Here is an 18158-nt window from a genome sequence, read left to right on the forward strand (position 1 = left end):
GGTTTGGTTTGGTTTGGTTTTCTCTGCAAAAAAACTTTTTTTTTTCTTTTGTCCCAGGTATACTTTGAATCCAGGGCTCTTTTCTRATATTTGAGATTCTTATTATTACATTTTTTCTGGACTTCTACACATCCCATTCCTGCTCTCCTGCATCATTTCCCTTCCCCATTTATTTTTAGGCATCTCTTTGCTTTTATTAATGGGGAATAGGGAGACAACTTAATCACCAATTTCTTGGGAAAATGCAGCTTTTGAGCCTCTTGTTCTGCATTTGGAATTTATTTCTTCTACAGTAACCTTTTAGAAGAGAAATAATCAAACAACTGCCCTKATCTAGAGGAGTTTTTCAGATAAATTGCTGTCACCTTGCAGGTCCTGGKCACAGCCAAATCTGTCCAATTCACGCTGCAATTGCTCCAGAGTTCATTTGCTTTAATTAAATTAATGAATTAATCTGTTTTTTCCTAGCCAATCCCAAGCAGAGCTGTCATGAATGATCCTGCCATTGTCTCCTGCTCCTCGGCACCTGCTCATCCCAGTTCCCTCCCTGCATTTTTGATTTCTGAYGGAAAATCTCCAGCCCAGTCTCCACTCCACGCACAGACCGCAGCTCAGCCAGCACCTGCCAGCTCTGAGGCAGCTTCTACATCTGGGAAAACGCATCCCAAARCTCCAGAGGGATCCCATTCCACTAAACTGTCACCTTCCCGCCCATCAGGGATTTCTGGAAGCAATTCCCAGCGTGTCCAGCCCAACCAGACCCACCCTGAAACCTCAGCTCTGCAGCCGAGGCCTCCTGGAACTGCAAACAACAAAAAGTTTTCACAAGTCTTTGAAAGTATTATTGGCCAGCTGCAGAGTGTATTCCCAAATTACAGCAGGTATTGGCTTGAAGGAGTGCTGGGAAACTCAGAAAAGGTGTGAGCAGCCAGGGATGGAGTGCAAGAGGAATTGAGATTGTTGGGCCTACAAGAGATGGAGGGAYAGGAAAAGGGGAATGGCTTTAAACCAACAAGATAGGGTTAGGAGGGATAAACAGCTCAGTGTGGGGGTTCTTGGGCCAGAATCCCCATGGCCTGGGCTGAGCCCACAGCTTGAGCAGCAGGAAAGGGATTGGGATTGTGCCCCTGTGCCCCATTGCTCAGGTGAGACCCCACCTGCAGAGCTGCTCCAGCCCTGTCCCAGCACAGGAAGGACGTGGAGCTGCTGGAGAGAGCCCAGAGGAGGCAGCAGGATGGTCAGAGGGATGGAGCAGCTGTGCTGGGAGGAAAGGCTGGGAGAGCTGGGATTGTTCAGCCTGGACAGGAGAAGCTTTGGGCTGAGCTCATTGTGGCCTTGCAGGGCCTGAAGGAGCCCACAGGAACCATGGAGAGAGACAATTTTCAAGGGCTGCAGGGACAGGAGCCAGGGAATGGCTTCCCAGTGCCAGAGGGCAGGWCCAGATGGGATATTGGGCAGGAATTGTTCCCTGGGAGGGTGGGCAGGCCCTGGCACAGGGTGCCCAGAGAAGCTGTGGCTGCCCCTGGATCCCTTTGAGTGCCCAAGGCCAGGCTGGACGTTGGGGCTGGGATGATATTTAAGGTCCCTTCCAACTCACCCTATTCCATGGTTCTGCTCCTTGTCCAGGGCTTTGACCCTGGGTTTTTGGGAGCGGGCACCTGCCCCAGTTCATGGGGACAGTTTGGTGTCCTGTGATCGTGCTGGGATCAAACCCGGTGCCTGCAGAGCTCTCCAGTCCCTGCTCCTGCCTTTCCTGTCCCTCCAGTTCAGATTTCACCGCCTTCATCCGAGAGGCGAAGAGGAGGAACGGGAACAGCCTGGCGGGGCTGAGCCGGGATGAAATCCTGAACCGCGTCACGGAGCTCATCCTGGACCAGCAGCTCAAGGTACCGCGGCTGCCCCGCTCCTCGTCCCACGTGGGAACGGAGCAGCCCAGCCCCAAGGATCACAGTTCCTGTCTGCTCCCGGTCCAGGCTCCACCTCCGGCCGCCAGAGCTGCGCCTTCCCCCACCTCTGCTCCCTCAGCCCCGGCGGGAGCGCGGAGCCGGGAAGCGCCCGCGGAAAGAATCGGCCCCGGCTCCCCCCGGGCAGCAGCCGSMCCTAAAACCAGCTCCAGCAAAAACYCAGCCCAGCCAAACCTCCAGCCCTGGGGCAACACAACACCTAAAGCCAGATGGAAAAAGCAGGACAATGCTGTAAGTTTTTCACCGATCCAATGGAGGTGTTGCTGTGCATTTTGTACAAGACGTGAAATAATCCTGGAAAAGAAAATCATTGTCTCGTTTATTTTGTGTACAAAAGCTTAAAATGGACTTGGTAAAGTTAGTGACCTCGTTAATTGAGTACAATTTGTTGGTTAATTGCTGGTAGTATTTCCATAACTGAGCATTTCTGTCCTGGCCAGGCCTCCAGTGAGGATCCCTGCACCATCTGTCACGATGAGCTGAGCAGGGATTCCTGTGAGCTCGAGTGTGGCCATCACTTCCACAGAGAGGTGAGTTCTGCTCTGCTTCCTGCACCCTCCACTTCCCAAAAACCCCTTTACCCTCCCCTCACCCTTCAGTGCTTCACCGACAGGGCATCATTTGTTTATCCAGCCTTTGCCCCCCAGACCCTGGCTGTGGCAGAAAGCTTCAGGTAGTTTTTATAAGTTAAATCATAATTCATCATCCTTCAGAGAATGAACGTCGCTGAGCAGGGCAGGGATGGTTGGCAGCAAGCTCAGGGAATGGGGCACCCCTAAAAAMCCTTTGCCACTTGACAGTGGAAATTCCTGGGGTAAAAAAGGCGGGATTCTGGTACAGTAACTCCACCTTTCTGTCTGTGACTAAACCCTTTACCCTTCTCGTTTTAATGCTGATCTGTTCTCGCAGAATAAATTTGATCAGAGCAGGGGAAGAGTTTTCCAGCCCCAAATTTCAGTGATGCAGAACTTGCTGAAGGGTTCCCCCATTAGTGGCAATGACTGAGAGGCTCCAGCTGGATTCCTCTTCTCCCATTTCCCCTCTCACCCTGTCCCTGTCCCTGCAGTGCATCCGGACGTGGCTCAAGCAGCATTCCAGCACCTGCCCCATCTGCCGGGTCCACGCCCTCCTTCCCGAGGATTTCCCTGAGCTTCCTGCATGGAACAAGTCCAGCTGAACCTGCTTTGACTCGCACACTTTATAATCAAAGATGGAAAGAGGCTGCAGCAGCATCACCCCAGTGCTGGGGGACAGGACAGTCCTGGGTTTGTTGGGAGTGGGAACATCCTCAGCACTTGATATTGAGCCCCAGACTCCCAAGATCCAAGATTTCTCCTGGTTCCTGCCTAAAGCTGTGGAGTTCAGCACACAAAACCAGTGGTTTTTTGACTGAGAGACACTGAAAGTACCAAATTATTTTATCTGAAAGGCCAGTGCCTATTCCTGGGAAGAGGAGGYTTTTCCCTCAGATTTATTCCAATATCCAACAAATAGGTGAGCCAAAGGATGGACCAGATTGGAACAGCCACGACATTCCCTTCCTTTGGCATAAAAATTCCAGCTGAACTGCAGGATTCGAGCATGGAGYGGTCCTTGCAGCTTCTCTCTCTGCATAAATCCACAGCTCGTAATCCAAATTGTTTAAATAATGACTTCTAGGAACATTTTGAAGCGAGAATTTGAAATTATTTATATGGATCATTCTTGACTAAAGGTTGAAATTTGAGTTTGCCCCCTTGGTGAAGAGCTGGTCTGTTTAAATGGGAAGRATTTTTTTAAGGATTTTTAAAGGATTTTTAAGTACCACTTCCTGTGTATTTTGTGCAGGAATGGGCACCAGTAGCAGGAGGGGCAGAATTCCAACAGCTCAGGGAATTTTTCTCCCAACCGCTTTTGGAGTCTGAACAGACCAGAGCACCTTCAACACTGACAAATTTGTCTCCAACAGCCAAAAAAAAGAGGACCAGAGCCTGAGAATCTGGAAGTGAAAATCAAGTATTCCTGTTGTGTGAATACAGGGAGCATGAGATGGATTAGGTGTTCGTTGATTCCAGGGATCCCTTGTTCCCCACGCTGCTCAATCCTCCAGCTGAAGTCTGAAACTCCTCTGTCATTAAGCAATGTATTAATTACCACCTGAATCAAAAATAAAATCACTGTTGCAGCCCAACGAGTTGGTTTTGTGTAGTATTTCTGCTCAGTCTGAGTTAGGAGTGAGTAACTACTCTGGGCTACAGAATTAAGGCTAAAAATTCCAATATTTGGATCTTTTACAGTTTGCAGGAAGTGGCAGCTCCTGATGCTTTTGGAGCAGGAGTGGCTTCACTTTCCCAAATTCCCCTGCAGCATCCCCTGCTCTCAGAGAAAAGTGCTAAAAGTTTCAGTAAAGAGCATTTCCCTCCTTCCCAGACTTTGGAATAAAAATTCCAGCTGTTTCTCCCTAAAACACCAGGGCCAGAACTGGAATTACACTCTCCATGGCCACGCTGCTGGATAAACCAAAAGAAATTATTTTTCTTGTTTTTCTTAATTATTTTTAGATGCTCATCTTTACACTTGGGATTTCCATGGTACAGACTGAGCCTGCCTCTACCCCACATGGAAAATCAATGGAAAATCCACAGGTTGTGGCTGTTCCATTAAAACATCAGAATCCACAACTTTTTTTGTAGTGGGAAGGTTGTTTCTTACTGAACCACTTCTCCTTTGAGCTGAACAGYTACAAACACATCAATTTATTCCTCCAACACAAATTCCTGTTCCCAGTTTGACCCAAATTTCCTTGGGGTGATTTTATCTCTCCTTTCCCATCCAGCTTGGGACAGATCCCACAGCACCACCTTCCAGTGTCGTAGCACCATTTTCTAGACCTTCAAAGACCCCATTTCTCACTATTTTACAATTCCCATGTCCTCCCAGCATGGCTAAAATGGGATTTTCGAGTTTTACAGGGTCTTCAAAGGACTTTGTAACAAGTATTACAAAATTAAACCAGGAGAAGAACTTGCTACATACTTATCCAAGCTGTAGAAAGCTACAGAATGATTCCTTCAGGATTTGCCTGAGAAAAATTGGGGAAAACATGGTTGTTGAAGGCAGAAAGATGCCTGCCAAAGCTGCTGGATTGGGAMATCCAGACAGGCAAAGTCTTGGCCAGATTAACAGGCAATGAAAGCAGAAGTATCCACAGGAAGAAGGAAGCAAGGTGGTTCCATGGATAAAGCTCCACTTTCCCTCTGAGGAATTCTGGCCTTGCCCAGTAAATCCTGCCCTGAATCTCCTGGGGTGTTCACATCCTGCAGAGCTTCAGTGGGAAGTTCTCTGTGATCAGGTGATCGTCGTGCAGAAGGACCACGATGTTCACTTCAAACTCTGGGAGAAGGGGAAAAAGAGAGACAGAATCCCATATGGAGCTGAATCCCAGTTCAATTCCATATGGAGCTGAATCCCAGTATAATCCCAGTTCAATTCCATATGGAGCTGAATCCCAGTATAATCCCAGTTCAATTCCATATGGAGCTGAATCACAGTACAATCCCAGTTCAATTCCATATGGAGCTGAATCCCAGTATAATCCCAGTTCAATTCCATATGGAGCTGAATCCCAGTATAATCCCTGTTCAATTCCATATGGAGCTGAATCCCAGTTCAATCCCATATGGAGCTGAATCCCAGTTCAATCCCAGTTTAATTCCATATGGTGCTCCATCCCAGCAGCAGGATGAGGCAGGAGCTCCTGAAACACTCCAGGCAGAACCTCCCCCAGGCATCCCAGAGCTCCGACCATTCCCAGAGAACTCTGCCTTGTTCTAATCTTTGGGATTTTTCTGGATTGATTTATCACTGATTTATTATGACAAATGATCTGGGAAACAGGATTTAAATATCAAAGAGCAAAATTTGTCTGGGAAAGACACCTCTAGCAGGATGGTGTTGAGGAGCACGCAATGGGAGAATCCCAGGACAGAGCCATTCCCTGTTTCCAGCAGGTAACAGCCTTAGGGAATGAAATACTGGAATACAMAGAAAAATTCCAGAGGAAAATCTACTACTTACATACTACATTGATTTTCAAAGCCAAAATCAATACCAGATCAATAATYAATTCTAAATGGAGACAGAACAAAAAAGGCGAGCAGAGTTAATAAATGAAGGAGAGCAGAAATTAAAATAAATTTAAAYTCTTACTACAAATTGCTATGCAAGAGCTAAAAATGGCGAAAAAGTAAAGAATRTTGTTATTTTGGGGAAAATCACTGCACATGGATTCTGGCCCACAGATTCCAACACGATGAAGGGAAGAAATACAAACCAGCCAAGTGGATTCTTGCAGTACTTACTGGAACAAGTGAGGAAAATCCTCCTTTTGTTAATAACAACAATGGATTTTGTCAACAATTAGCAGGGAGGAGCACGTGGTGTAGATAAGGAAAGTCACACCCAGACCAACCCTGCTGCTTCCAGGGCTTACAGCAGGAGAGCGGGAAACAAAAAAGGACAAGAAATGGAAAGAGGGGCTCTCACCGGTGAGGAAAAGGAATTTTATTCTTGGACTGTCATTCCAGTGTTTATCACATGAGCTGCATTGCACTGCCCCTCCTGGCCCTTTATTATGGAATTTTCTTGGGAGGAGCTCAGTGTTGCATGATTGTTTGGACGGGAAGTGTTTGGGCTGTGTTTCCCCATCTGAAACCCTGCAGGATTCAGGTTTGGGAAAGCTCTGCAGGGAAGCAGAGGGATCTCCTGGGCTCTTCCCGGATTTATTCCAACACCCCCAAGCCAAAGGGAACGTGGACACCCCTCTGCCATGGAAATGGCTCTGCACTCACCCACTTTGAAGTTGGTTGTTTCCAGGGTGGGGCAGGTGAAGAGCCTGGGGAACACCATGTGGATGGGGATGGGGAGGCCCCTGCAGACGTCGCCGTCGGCGATCTGGATGTTCTGGATCTCTGTGGCATCCCTGGCRTAGCCTTCAGCACACCCTGGGCACGGCAGGAGGGGCACAGAGAGAGGRGAGAGTTGAGAGGGAGCAGCAGCCAAAATTTACAACAGAGATACACCAGGATTAGGGGAAAAGTATCCTGTGAGCTGTGACAGTCAGGGATCACGGAGATGGCTCCTCCAAAGTGCAAACCCTGTGTCTTGAGTTGATGTTGTGCCAATCTTGTATTCCTATATTGCATCAGCTTGTGTGCCCAAAAAGTGCCTGCGCCTTTAACTCCAACCCAAAAAAAAAGGCAAGGGTGGTGCAGGCAGTTTAAAAGCCGTTTATTTTTAAAGCTCAGTTCGTAAACTTTTTAGACCTCMCCATTGGTGCTGCGGGTGTCCTTGCTCGCTCCGTGTGGTGAAGTTACATTATTTACATTTAGCTAGCTCCAATTTGTTAGCTTAGATAAAACAGCTTTCCCTAGAAAAACCCCCGCCATGGCTCCTGTGATTCTGCTTCTAAAACAATTCAACAACCAGCAAGAAAAAGCCACACGGCTCCATCTCGTCCCAAACTCCAAAAAAAAGCCAAATCAACAACAAAAAACCACACCAAACGCTCTATTTCATCCACAAAATAAAAAAACTATAATCCAAATTTTGCCACTATTACAAAAGCGACCACGTAAGTTTTTTTTTCCCAAAAACAAAAGCCTCCATTTTTCTCCACACCACGTAACAAACGACTAAAAAAAAACATGTATTCCTAACTTTTAAATATCTAACAATTACTTTTTATCTATATCCTATATTTTACTATATTTATATAGTATACTATATATAAATATATATACTATGAAATATATACTATATTTTATTAATAAACTACTTCTTTTTCCTCTTCACTTTTTACCCAAACATCTATTTCATTTTAATAAAAAAAAAATTATCAAATTTTTCACTTCAAAAAAACCATTTACTCTGTAATGTTTTTCTCTAAAAACATCATCTCAAACTGAGACACCCTGCAAGGCTTTGCTGTGAGCTGTCTTGAACTCTCCCCTCTTTCCCTGGGAAGGCCTGGAGGGAATTCCTGCAGCCATTCCCTGCCCTCCCCGTGGGTGAGGACTCACCACAGGTCTCCACACGCACGAGCTGCAGCTCGATGCTCTTGAYGGCCGCCTCGGCGCTCTCCACCACCAGCTCGCCCGTCAGGGGCTGCGTGATCACGCAGTTGGTGGAATTCAGGTGCCCTCGGATCAGGAATTTGGGAAGGGAGGCTCTCTGAAAGGATTGGATGGAGGAGAAAAGGTTGACGCTCTAAGAGCAGGCTAAGAAAAAAAAATACCTTATGGAAAGTTGTCAAAATATGGAGGAAATTCCCCAAAAGTTCTGAAGTTAAAAGCTCAAGAAATTCCTCACGTAGCTCAAATTTAATTGTTTCCAACTGCATGAGGTGATCTCCTCCAATCTTCTCCTTTGACATCCATCCTTCCTGCTGCTCCATCCACCAAGAACTGACAGAACTTGGCTGTTGGAGTTCACCCAGGAGCTGGAAGCGTGTGGTGAAGGAGGGGACACCTCCCACTGTCCCAGGCTGCTCCCAGCCCCAATGTCCAGCCTGGCCTTGGGCACTCAAAGGGATCCAGGGGCAGCCACAGCTTCTCTGGGCACCCTGTGCCAGGGCCTGCCCACCTTCCCAGGGAGCAATTCCTGCCCAATATCCCATCTGGCCCTGCCCTCCTTGAGGCTTCCCAAAGCTTTTCCACAGGGAGCTGTAAAATAGACATAACCAAGAATCAAAATTCACATTTTTAAAGGCACTTGGCAGTACAGCATAAAGAATGTTTTCACTTGCTCTACTCAGGAAAGAGAGGGAAATATTTAACAATTCCTGAGTGAAGTTCCACCTTCAATTTATCACCACAATGCAAGAGATGAGGCAGAATCACTTGATTGGTCATACAAGTGAAAAAGGGGAAAAAAAAGAAAGAGCTGGTTATCTACACGGCAGGATTTAATCCCTCCTCAGAGTCATAAAAAATAACATTTTAAATGAAATAATAAGAAAATCMTTTTACCTCTTTAACGTTCTGCAAAGTTTCAGGGGTAATGGTGAAGTCCACAGGGCTCGGCAGCAGCTTCCCTTTCTGTGACTGCAGGGAGTGAAAGGGTTAAACYATCACTGATGTCCAAAACACACAGAGAATATTAAAAAACACAACAGTTGGCTGCTCTAAACCACCTGGAAAAGCAAGAATACACTCTCCATCTGAAGCAGAGGAAAAAAAAAAGTTCCATTTCGTATTTCTGTACGTACAAATAAATTCAKTTTATACCTCAATGTTTCCTTTCCTTATTAAATTTGAAGAGGGGAGATTAGAAATGAATTTAGAATTTTTCAGATCTGCTTTATAAACTCTGCCTCCCTCCTGTTCACCAGCAACGGGCTGATGTGAACTCTCAGACAGGATCTGCCCTCACTGCTCAAGAATTCCAAATAGCTGCAAGATGGAAAAGATTAGCAAAAGATTTTCCCAAAATGACAAAATCTGGTAAGGAATAAGTTTAAGGGAAATGGTACATTGAGCAGTGCCAGTGAGAATTATGTGTTCAGTAAAAGCTCATTAATTCACCCTGACTGAGAGATTCATGATTTATTGACTTGTGAGTTCAGAAGTGCTATAGTAGAACAAGAAATAAACCCAGGGAACAGTGTGGGATGTTGTTTGTCACTCCTCTGACAAGTGTGGCTTGCTTATAAATTTAATAATGGACCAATCAAATGTAGCATTGGATATTTGAGAAAAAATAATGGAATTTTACCAACAAGAAACTTGTTAGTAACACCGAACTGTTTCTCTTAAAAAGGTACTTCAGAAGTAAAATAATATTTTCACCACTCGTCCTACGTAAAACAAAAAGTTTTAATATTGATTGTCCTGTTAGAGTTTAAAGGAATGGCACAAAAAGGATGTCCCAGTAAGTTGTAAGAGTACAGGAATCCGATATTTTCACCACCCAGTTCCCATTTCCAGGACTGTGGGTGYCTGGAAGCTTTGGCTGAGAACAACTGGGATCATTCAAATCAAGGTCTGGAAAAATGACATCACAATGATGTGACCACCTCTTTGTCTCAGCACTGAAAGGATGAACACAATAAACTCAGGGCACTGTAAAAACATCAGAAAATACAACTCTTCTTTGTCCTATTGCCTTTAAAATTAAAAGAAAGATTTTTTTTTATCAGAAGAACAGCTCTTTGGGGTGGTTTTGTTTTGGGGTGGTTTTGTTTTGGGGCTGACTTCCTTTACTCCTGCATTTTGGACAATGCTCTCAGGCACAGGGTGGGGTTTTGGGGTCTCCTGGGCAAGGCCAGGAGTTGGATTTGATGATCCTTGGGGTCCCTTCCACCTCAGGATATTCTGATCCTACACTTCCCACCTATCACTAGCACAATTGCTCTGGGTTTGTTTGTTTTTTTCTTTTTTTCCTCACTGCCAAACTGTATGTGAACTGGGGGAAAAAAAATCAATCAAAAAAATTAATTAATTGCGGAATGAACACAACTTCCAGCTGAGGATATTCTGATCCTACAATTCCATGATCCCACATGTTGCTATCACAATTTCTCTGGGTTTGTTTTTTTTTCTCTTACTGCCAAACTTTTAAGTGAACTTGGGGCGGGGGGGAATCAACCAAAAAAAAATTAATTAATTGCAGAACAAACACAACCCACACTCACCAGGGAGTGGACGATGAATTCACAGGTCTTGGTCAGGTCCTTTGCCAGCAGGGAGCGTCTCATGTCACAGCGCAGGGTGTACTGGGGGAATGGGATGACACAGGGAAAAGAAGAGAGCTTTAATTCAGATTTCCTCAATCTTTCCCAACTTTTCTCCTCCTTTTTGCCTCTGTGCAGGATGTTGTTGCTGTCACATCCCCTTAAAGGTGATCACAGTCTTGCTTTTCACCCTATTTTGGATAAGGGATTCTCAATGGGATGTATTGACAGCCCCTCTAATTTTGATTTTTTTGTGGGATATTTAACGGGGAGCTGTCTCCAGCACACAGCTGAGCTCAAAGCAGMAGTTTGCACTAAAATCAGGCAATGAGGTGAATTTGCTTCCCATTTCCTCCCCTAAAATGGGAGCCATAAACCAGGGGCTGGAAATTGTAACTTTGGTTATCCCAGTAATCCTGAAACTTCAGTATCTCCAACAAACCTGGCAGTGTCCTTRTAAGACAGGGAATTTATTGGGATGCGGTTTTCCTGTTTATTTGCTTGATTTCRAATTCCTTCTTTACAGATGAGGAACTGGCAAAAAGAGGAGCCCTCAGATCTGGGRTTTGGGTTCCTTTTTCTGGTTCATGGCCACAATTCCCCAGCAGTGTCTGATTTCCTAATCAGAACAGAGATTTGAACCCACAGCTCCTCCCTAAATCAAGAAACAGAGTTTCAAACTGCCCAAAAGTCTCCCAAGCAGTGTTACATTTCCCTCTTCCAGAGAGCAGAACTCTCAAAGTTTGGCTGAAATGTAAATTATTTAATTTTTTAATGATATTTTAGCCAAGGAAAGTGACACAGAGGAGAAAAGGAATGACAAAATAAAGCAAATATTCCCCGTTAAAGTGCACCTCAAACTGACTGATGTTACCACAGCAAGTTTTTTGGGATATGGGAATATATGGGAAGCAACCCAACCAGTGCTGCACCATTTTTGACATCCCCACCACAAACAGCAGCTGTTTGAGGGAGAAAGCCAAAACTAAACAAAAAATATCCAAACATAGACAAAAAACAGGGAACTTTTTTCTTTTGGTGACTTCTGACAGGCTACTGGGGGGTGATTTGGGTTATTTGGTTGTTTTTTTTTTAAACTTTCTTCATTGTCTAACACAGTACTGACCTTCAAGAGGTGGATGAAGAAACTTTCCCCCTAAAAAAACCTCACCAAAACCACCCAAACCAATCAACCCACCTAAGGTAAGACAATTTTTAACCACAAAAGGTCAGATTTCAGAACTGTTTCTCCTCAAGATTCCATGGAAATACAAGCAGGTATTCCATAAAGATTGGGGCAGGAAATGTTACTCCTTCTCCTCTCCCCAGGAAAGTAAATAATTCCTGATTTCTGTTGCTCTCAACACTTTAGTTTTTATTATGAAATGACACATTTATTTGGAATAAAACCACTGTGGGGCTGGTTCTTTTCAGGAGGGGAATGGGTACAGTCTTTACAACATCAGGATGGATCAGATTAAAGTTCTGCCAAGGTATTTCAGGCAAAATATTTTATAACTGATGTTTGTGCCATCATTCCTTAAAGATTTATTGAACAAAGTTATGGAAGGCTCAGCCTTCAAACTGAGAAAACATTGCACTGTGAAAGGAAAACACCACCAAAATTCATCCCAAATTTCCATGAATATGAGGAATTTCAAATACATTGTGCAGATCCAATCTTTTCTTTCCTCACCTGGATGTTGACAAAGACTCCATGATAGGTCTCRTACAGAACTTTGTTCCCCTTCATTTGCAGTGGGAATTCAAAGGGAATTTCTGTCTTGCCACTGGGGAGCTTCCCTGGTTTCACCATTTCAATGGTGCTGTTGATGATCTGGATAGGCTGCAAGGATAAAGATTAAAAAGGTTTAGGCTGAGACAGAGAACCAACAGCATCTGAACTCTGACAGAATTCCTGGATTTCCAGAATTCCAGGGACCTTTTTAAAAACACAGTGCTGGGACATTTCTTTACAATGAAAAGAAGCATTAATGCTTTGCTCAAGAAAATGATCTGTGATTTATTTTACAGCTGCATCACACTCATGACCAAGGATATTCAGGGCGCTCAACAGGAGCATCTCCAGCTTTGGGAAGTGGAGCTTCATTTCCTAAATTATGACCCTTAGCAGCAGCAGGAAGGAACAAGGCTGTGCAGCTGAGCCATCCCAGCCCTTTCTCACCCTAAACTGTTATTATTTAGGGTAACTCTCACTGCAATCAGGGCCAACTGTGTTTTGATTGGGAGGTGGCTTGGGGATGACATTTCTTTTCTCTCTGCAGTTTTTCCATTGTTTTCCCCAAGTCTTGGGCTTCCAACATAAGAAAGATGTGGAGCTGTTGGAACAAGCCCAGAGGAGGCCATGAAGTTGATCCCAGGGCTGGAGCTGGGCTGGGAAAARTTGGGATTGTTCAGCCTGGAGAAGGCTCCACGGAGAGCTCAGAGCCCCTTGCAGGGCCCAAAGGGGCTCCAGGAGAGGTGAAGAGGGACTGGGAACAAGGGCTGGAGGGACAGGAGCGAGGGAATGGCTTCAGAATGGGAAAGGGGAGAYTGGGGKGGGATATTGGGCAGGAATTGTTCCCTGGGAGGGTGGGCAGGCCCTGGCACAGGGTGCSCAGAGAAGCTGTGGCWGCCCCTGGATCCCTTTGAGTGCCCAAGGCCAGGCTGGACATTGGGGCTGGGAGCAGCCTGGGACAGTGGGAGGTGGCCCTGCCATGGCATGGRCGGTGCTGGGTGGGATTTTAGGTCCCTTCCAACCCAAACCTTTCATGATTCTATTATTCAAGGCCATCCCAACTTAAACTTTCCCAAATGTGGCCACCTCCAGATCCAGCCCTGGTCCCATCAGCACAGCCTGTGGAGCCCAGGGTAAGTTCCTGCTGGGATCCAAACCYCACCCAGAGCCCTTCCAGGGGCTCCACAGGCTGTGCACAGCCTCACTGTCTCCAGAGGAACTGGGGCAAGTGCTGYCCCATGGCCAGGAATCCCCCATGACTTCCACAGAAATCGCTGTTACAGGCACTGATCTGGCACAAAAGTCCAATAAAACCCAGTCACTTTCACAAAAAATAAAATGAAGCCACACAATTCATTGTTTTTCTTTAAATAACAGCCCTTCAAGACATCATCCAGTAACCCTTTTTAACTATTTATGGCAATGTATTAAAGCCTGAAAGAAAATTCTCCCATCAGTYCGAGTTCCTTGCCCAAAATGCCCTCATATATCCCTGCTGGGGATATTCCAGAGCCAGCTGGACACAGCCCTGTGCCCTGTGCTCYGGGATGGCCCTGCTGGGGCAGGGARGTGGCACCAGGTGACCCCACTGTGGACCCTTCCAGCCTCACCCATGCTGGGATCTCCAGATAAAGCTGAGCATTTCCCTGCTTTCCATCACTTCCACATCATGAAGTGCTCTGATCACCTGAGAGYCTTTTGAAGGAAAGTTTTATTTCAGAAGAGAGAGTTTTTTGGTGTTAAAATATTCACCTGTGCAGTTCTTACCTTGGCAGTGTTGCAGAAGGCCTCAAACACACCCACATTTTTGGCACTGAGCTGCAGATTTACTGATCCTTCCATGGTTAAGGAGATCCCTTGGTGCTGCACCGCATCCTTGCTTGTTATGACCACCACTCCAGAAAGAATTTCCTAACAGGAAAGAGGAAAACATTTAAAAAACCTTATTTTTTCATAGCTGTTTGCCAGACAGTGTGGAACTGATCTCCAAACTGAAAAAAACTTTTTCCAAAAGGATGGTGTAACCTTGTCAGGAAAGACAAACACTGATGAAGGAATTTAGGATGAGAGCTCTGCACTTGTGGTTTGTTTTCCTTAAAAATATCATCCTCCTCATGGCAGAAGTATTAAGCTCAGCTTCAACTTCTTCCCAAAGTTTCAAGATTTTTCTCCCCAGGATGATGAAAAACCCTCTCACTGGGTCAGTTGGTAACAGCCAAGTTCCATTTGCTGCRCTGGAATAATYCCCCAGGAGGAATTGCTGTATTAAAACAGGGATGGTGAGCCATGGACAGGGAAACAGAGAAGGGATGGCCAAGGTGAAGGTCAGAGCAGAGCGGGAGAGATCTAAATTACAAAAATGAACTGGAAGGAACAGTTTCAAAGGGTATCTGCATCAAAGGCAGAGCTGTGTGACTCCAGGAATGTTGTCACTCACCCYATGAAGGATGTTCTCTCCACAAAATATCCTTTGCACAAAAATGCTGCACCMTCAAAGAGTCAACTCAGGCTTTTGAACACTGAAAAACTGGTGAACTGTGAGAGAGCAACATCCAGCTCCCTTCACACACTCTGTGGGTTATCCTTCCCTTCCCCACAAATGCAGAATGTGCTTCAATCCCCAGACATTCCCAGCTGGAAAGGGTAGGTTTGAGAACCCAGAGAGTTCCTGGGGATGAACCTTTTCTGCTGCTCCTTCCCCARGCTCCAAGGTTGATCTCCCTCCAACCATGGGAGAATCCTGACTCTGCATCCAACCAGTTCAAACCAAATCTCTCCAAAAGACCGGGAGTTTGGGCAGATTTTGTSTTTCCTGGTGGTGCAGGATGGCAAAAATGGGTCGGGGGGGTTGAGGAAGCAGGAAAACATCCACATTCCAAGCAAGGCTGCCATCCTGAGAGCCTGGGAAGAGGATGTGCAGCAAGTGGGAAATGCCGGAACAGGAGGCACGAGCACAAAAGGACAGCAAAGAAAAGCTGACCTAAATTCTGCACTGCTCTGCTGAAGGGSCTTAATTAGCACAAGCAATTAGGTTATTGCTTTAAAAAAAAAAAAAAATGAGTCCAGCTCAACTCTGAGAAGCAAGGACAACCCTGAACATGTGAACTGTTTTAACAAAGGAGAAGTTCCCTGTGACACAGCAACAACCCAGAGCAGAGCTGCTGCCTACACACTTCCACAAGGGAGGGGTGAATGTCCTGGGAGCAGCAAGGGGAAGGAAGAAAAATATCAATTTTTCTTCCAGCATTTCTTTCTGCCTCTACAAAATTCCTAAATTTGTGTCATATTCCTCATGTACAGTCTTTCCATCCGTCCATTTTCACCTCAGACCTCCAAATTCTAGGCCTGGTTAATAAACTAAAATTACAGAACTTTTCAAATGGTGTTAAAAGTGGAAGCAAACAAAACTGACTGATTGACTGRCCAGAAATATCCTAATTTCACTTTAAAACAGAGGTGAAAAAAAATCCCATTTTCATATTAAAAATAAATATATCCAGCTAAGTGTTATAAAGCAGGTCAAGGGAAGAAACTGAAAATGGACACAGCACCGAGATACTGAAATAGATAAATAAACGAAATCCTAATAGTTTATCATTTTCTAATTTATMAAATGATGTGGAAGTGAGACACAGACAGTATTTACCACTATGGAGCCACTGATAAAGGGAAYAATTCAGCTTTGCCAAAGCCATTCTCCAGATAATCTGACAACTGTAGYACAGATGTTGCATGCCCTTCCATTCAAATCCAGTTTTCCAGCATTAAAATCATTCAAGAAATGGAATTCTGGTGTATGGAAAGGATTTTTACTATACCAGTGTGTGGCTGGATGGCAAAAAAAAAAAGAGACCTGAACGTTTCTACTGAACAGCTCAGGAATTCTCAGTAAATAGCGATAAAAAGTAAAAATATTCCTTCTCTTTTGTTTCAAGCCTTACCAGCTCCTGCAGARCTGGGTCAGGGGATTCCCGCGGTACCCGGGAAAAAGGAAAGGATGAAATATAACACTTCATCCTAAAGGCAATGCCCAAAATCCCGGCACGGAGCATGCCGGCCCCACAGGAGACCATCGGGATCGGGGAGAGGGAAAGCTCCAGGGCACGGGAAAAGCTCTGGGCAGGGAACAGGGAAAGCCCCGGGACAACAGGGAAAGCCTCGGGTAGGGACACAGGGAAAGGCGCCGACACTGCGACAGCACCGACAGGAGAGGGCGAACGACTCCGCTTGCCGAGGAATCCCCGCTGCCAAGGGCGGTCCCGGCCGATTCCAGCGGGAAGCCCGGGCCAGGACACGGCCCCGAAGCCCAGCGASACCCGCGGCTCGGCCGGGTCGCGACAGACCCCGAGCATCCGCGAGAGAGTCACGGAATCGCGGAATAGCTGGGGCTGGAAGGGACCGCTGGGGATCATCCACTCCAAGCCTCTGCCCAGGCACGGTCACCGGGAGCAGGTGACACAGGAACGTGTCCAGGTGGGYCTCTCCCAGAGAKGGAGACTCCACGCCCTCCCTCGGCAGCTGTGCCGGGCTTTACCCCCTCCCTGGGCAAACGTTCTGCCTCCTGTGCAGGGGGAGCTCCCTGGGCTCAGTCCCTGCCCGTCCCTCGGGTGCCATCGCTGGGTCCCCCCCGGAGCAGAGCCCGGGCCCTGCTCGGAGCCCTCCCTGCACCCAGGGACAGCCAGGGCCGAGGGCCCCTCTGGGCTGGGGCTCCTCTGGAGGCTGAGCAGCCCCGGCTCCCTCAGCCTTTCCTGGGCACGGAGCTGCTCCCGGCCCTTCCTCATCTCCGCAGCCTCGGCCGGCCCCGCTCCAGGAGCTCCCTGTCCCTGCTGGGCTCCTCTGAGGGGCCACAGCTGGACACGGCACCCAGAGGAGCCTCCCGGGCTGGCACAGGGGCAGGATCCCTCCCTGACCCGCTGGGAATGCTCTTCCCCMGGACACCACTGGCCTCCYCGGCCGCTCGCCCGCCGCGGCCCGGCGCTGTTCCCCGGTCGCTATCGCGACAGACGCACCCCATCGCGATAAACCTTCCCGGCGCGCTTCACCCGCACGTCCAGCGCYGTGCCCATCGCGCCGTCACGTGACCGCCGCGCTCACGTGACCCGAGCGCGGGGAGGGGAGTAGGAACCCCGCCCCCTGAGCATCCGGGTCCTTTTGCCGTCACTTCCCAGCCGCTGACGCCGCTTCCCGCGCGGCCCCACCTACTGGCCTGGTTGTCATAGCAACGAGCGGGCGGGGCGAGTGACGCAACGCCGTCGCCACCAGGGAACTACAGATCCCGGCGTGCTTTGCGCGCCGGCAGCGTCCGCCGCGGGCCGAGGGCACCGCTTTGCCTGCTGGGAGTTGTAGGCGGGGTCGCCACCGCCTTTCGCAGCCCGCGAATGTCGCTTGTCGCGACTTTGGGGCCGCGCTCGGAGCGAGGCGGTGACAATGGGAGCTCGGGAAAGGCTTCGCTGTCCTGAAATTTATCCCTCTGACTGCATTATACAGCCACAATCACCGATATAAGCAAGGAGCAAGCTTGTCTCTAATTCCACACGGGATTCATCGCTCTGTATTTCCATACACGGCCCGGCCTCGGTCCCCAAAGCTCCCCGCAACTTATCCGACAAATTCAGGAAGGCAAAGCCTTGCAAAATACGCAGTGAGGGATTTCGCCTTAAAAACCTGAGGCACAGAAACGCCCGGTGTGGAAATATCCGAGTACGGAGGGAAATGCTTCTATCTCTTCCAGGTGCGGCCTCACACA

The 18158-nt window shown here is 47.3% G+C and overlaps 2 protein-coding genes across 2 annotated transcripts in view; one reads left to right on the plus strand and one right to left on the minus strand.

Moving 5' to 3' along the window:
- The window catches only part of TTC3 (tetratricopeptide repeat domain 3), a 58456-nt gene extending 55315 nt beyond the window's left edge, over positions 1-3141 (plus strand). Inside the window, exons 42-46 of the mRNA XM_057377217.1 lie at positions 469-881; positions 1766-1886; positions 1974-2195; positions 2405-2494; positions 3031-3141. Of these exons, the coding sequence (XP_057233200.1) occupies positions 469-881; positions 1766-1886; positions 1974-2195; positions 2405-2494; positions 3031-3141 (957 nt within the window). The remainder of the gene's footprint in view (positions 1-468; positions 882-1765; positions 1887-1973; positions 2196-2404; positions 2495-3030) is intronic.
- On the minus strand, positions 2620-17514 carry VPS26C (VPS26 endosomal protein sorting factor C). The gene is made up of 8 exons (XM_057377234.1): positions 17422-17514; positions 14180-14323; positions 12371-12520; positions 10636-10716; positions 8972-9046; positions 8024-8174; positions 6794-6946; positions 2620-5336 (listed from the first exon to the last, which is right to left on the minus strand). Exons 1-8 carry the CDS (start codon positions 17476-17478, stop codon positions 5254-5256), a joined length of 894 nt encoding a protein of 297 aa, XP_057233217.1. The 5' UTR covers positions 17479-17514; the 3' UTR covers positions 2620-5253.
- Between the last annotated feature and the right edge of the window lie 644 nt (positions 17515-18158).

The sequence above is a fragment of the Malurus melanocephalus genome, unplaced genomic scaffold (genome assembly GCF_030028575.1).
Source record: "Malurus melanocephalus ecotype Western Australia unplaced genomic scaffold, MMel_1.1 scaffold_307, whole genome shotgun sequence".
In the NCBI taxonomy this organism is placed as follows: Eukaryota; Metazoa; Chordata; class Aves; order Passeriformes; family Maluridae; genus Malurus; species Malurus melanocephalus.